The 3,387-nt window shown below is 39.1% G+C and overlaps 1 protein-coding gene across 1 annotated transcript; it reads right to left on the bottom strand.

Moving 5' to 3' along the window:
• Positions 1–96: 96 nt before the first annotated feature.
• On the bottom strand, positions 97–999 carry LOC124695306 (gamma-gliadin-like). Its single transcript, XM_047228162.1, has one exon. It carries the CDS (start codon positions 997–999, stop codon positions 97–99), a length of 903 nt encoding a protein of 300 aa, XP_047084118.1.
• Positions 1,000–3,387: the final 2,388 nt, after the last annotated feature.

Below are 3,387 nucleotides of genomic sequence, written 5' to 3'. Positions count from 1 at the left end.
GTTGTTTCGGAAATGGTTGTTGTCTGCCCGGGAAATGGAAATTGTTGCCCGGGATTCTCTGTTGTTGGTCGGGAAATGGTTGTTGTTGCCCGGGAATTAGTTGTTGTTGCCCAGGAAACGGAAGTTGTTGCCTAGGAAATGGTTGTTGTTGGTCGTGAAATGGTTGATGTTGCCCGGAAAAGTCTGTTGTATCAATGGAAATGGAAATTGTTGGCCGGGAAATGGTTGTTGTTGGTCGGGAAATGGCTGTTGTTGCCCAGGAATTAGCTGTTGTTTCCCGAGAAATGGTTGTTGCTGCCCGGGAAATGGAAATTGTTGCCCGGGATTCTGCTGTTGTTGGTCGGGAAATGGTTGTTGTTGTTGTCCAGGAAATAACTGTTGTTGGCCGGAAAATGGTTGTTGTTGCCCGGGAAATGGTTGTTGTTGCCCAGGAATATGTTGTTGTTGGTCGGGAAATGGTTGTAATTGCCCAGGAATTAGCTGTTGTTTCCCGGGAAATGGTTGTTGCTGCCCGGGAAATGGAAATTGTTGCCCAGGATTCTGCTGTTGTTGGTCGGGAAATGGTTGTTGTTGCCCAGGAATTAGTTGTTGTTGCCCGGGAAACGGAAGTTGTTGCCCAGGAAATGGCTGTTGTTGGTCAGGAAATGGTTGATGTTGCCCGGGAAAAGTCTGTTGTATCAATGGAAATGGAAATTGTTGGCCGGGAAATGGTTGTTGTTGGTCGGGAAATGGCTGTTGTTGCCCTGGAATTAGCTGTTGTATCCCGGGAAATGGAAGTTGTTGCCCAGGAATTTGCTTTTGTTGGTCGGGAATTGGTTGTTGTTGCTCAGGAAATGGTTGTTGTTGCCCGGGAAAGGGTGTTTGTTGCCCAGGAAATGGATATTGCTGCCAAGGAAATGGTTGTTGAGGTTGATATTGGCAACTATGTTGAAATTGCTCATTGGCGGTGGCAATGGTTACCACCATGGCAAGGAGGGTAAAGATGAGGAAGGTCTTCATGGTGGATTTGTGTTTACTAGGGCTTGTGAGGCTTTGATGTTTGTGTTGTAGTTGATGGAATATGATCATCCTAGTGCAAGCCTATTTATAGCTACCATGGCATGGTTTATTTTCATCTTTGCATAAGCTTTCTCTAAAAGTGCTATGACTCTTGTTGAACTGATCATTTGGTATGTTGTGTTTGGTGACACTACTTCCAACATTTAATTTTGGATTAATCATGAAAGTTGTTAGGTCCTTTCGTATCATTCGATTCTTAGATAGGCTTCATAATTGGTAATGACTCATGTTCTTAACTTTACATGTCAACTATTATCTAGATTGCGTTGTTTTCCTAAAATAAATTTCTATAGATCTACAAGTTTTCAGGTAGAGACAAGATAGCCATGACCTGTGTGGTACTGATTTTGTAGTCGTGTATGTGTTGTTAAGGTAGATCCCATTAGTACACGTAGGGTTGTTCTAGAGTCAGTTTTCTTTAGCTAAACTAACTAAGTTTGTAGTGGTGTACACGATACTAAGATGAACTTAGTAGATTGTTCACTTTCTAGAATCATAGAATTCCATTTTTTACTTCTATGATTGTAATGATGTATATGTTATTAATACACATCTGTTTAGTATGTATTTATGCAACTTCGCTTAGCTCACTCTTGATAACTACATATGGAGTTTCATTCTGAATTTATTTATTATTGAACTAATTAAGTTAGTTTCTACCTATTGCAGGAAAATTATTCAGATAATCTTAAGTTTTCTTACGTTAAAATTATTATAGAATAAATAAATAGTTTCCGTTGCGTGTACACATAAGAGAGACCCGTACAGCAAATAGTAAAATGGGTATATTTGTAAAACTTGCAAAAATAGCATGTGCCCACATAGTAATAGCTTTCTACACGAGCGGATTAAATATAAACCTATGAAATCCGTAGCAGAAATAAAAACAAAGATAAGCCAATATAGCAAATGTTGATCCTTTGAATCGGGTCTTTTTGCAAAGCTTGTAAAAAATTAGCATGTGCACACGTAATTTGTAGTTTCTCTTGATATTTTAATACAATTATTGTAAATATTTGGCGAAGCCAATTATAAAAGTCAAAAGTTAGGAGGATCGGAGCTCAAGTTCCCAAAAAATGTTTTCATTTTCATCCTCAGAACTAAACTTATTCTATCTTTCATGTTTTTTGTATTTGTAAAAAATCAGTTAAAATTGATTTGATTGTGTGGAGTTGGTGATATATACATGTTATTTCTACATCTTGAAATATTTTTTTAAAATACTCTCATGAAAGACAACGGTGGTCGGATGCAACACATCCTGAAATTACGTCTTTTATATCCCTTTTTTTGAAATATTTACACGATGGAGCTAGTTATAGAGGCTCGGGCGGTGCCCTAGTATGTCTACCCAGTTGAAGTGGGGAAGTCTATTCGAGACTAAGAAGGATATGAGGGCTAGATGCAGGACGACCCGCAGTTCCCTTTTACTTTTGTCGATGCACCATGGGTGCCCGCATATGTAATTAAGTGGGCTTGATTTTGCGGCGCCGCAAACTTCCTCCTCCGTTTGCACCCCGAATCATACCAAGTGGTCTCTTCTATATATAGAAATTATCAGTTAACCATGCCCAAGTTCTTAGCTCAAGTAGAGTTTATTAGAATTTACATGTACATAAAACGACATCCTAGCCTTCCCTCATGGAGAGAACGAGGCACACAAATTGGCAGTTGGTTGGCCAAGTAGTCTGTGCAAAACCCAACCACCTCCTCGGATGTATAACCTTCGAGAATGCTGGCCTCAGGTTGATACTGGTTACGACAATAGTGCTTCAGTATTTCCATGTACCGCTCGAAAGGGTACATGTTGTGGAGAAACACATGACCAATATAATGTATCTCATACACAATATGTACATGAGATGGACCATGATATCATAGATAGAAGAGGAAAAAAGCATGTCTAGCTGGCATATGAACTTTACAAGACCACCGAAACGCTTCTCCCTTTATTATTAAGTATAGATTTAGATATAGAAAAGGACAAGGATGGATTTTATAGAACCATATGAGAGGAAACAACTGTATAGTTTTATTTGCAAATAAATTTTATTTTTGTCAAACATAATTTTTATGATGTATGCATGATAGTGATGATTTTTGGAACGACGCGAAAAAAAGAGTAGCGGACGTTTGAAATGCCCATCACTGGTACACATTACCAGTGGTTGTATACTAGGGACGTCAGCCTTTAACGTCAGCAGTGTGGACAACACATCCGTCACTGGTAAGCATTTCTCCGGTAGTCTACCTTGTATCATCATCTGACTTAACTCACCTAGTTTGCTTAGTTACACTTAGATTTCCGCAAAGCCTTAAATTGCAAAA

Source organism: Lolium rigidum, chromosome 3, assembly GCF_022539505.1.
Source record: "Lolium rigidum isolate FL_2022 chromosome 3, APGP_CSIRO_Lrig_0.1, whole genome shotgun sequence".
NCBI classification, from domain to species: domain Eukaryota; kingdom Viridiplantae; phylum Streptophyta; class Magnoliopsida; order Poales; family Poaceae; genus Lolium; species Lolium rigidum.
This window is presented reverse-complemented; position numbering and strand designations above follow the sequence as displayed.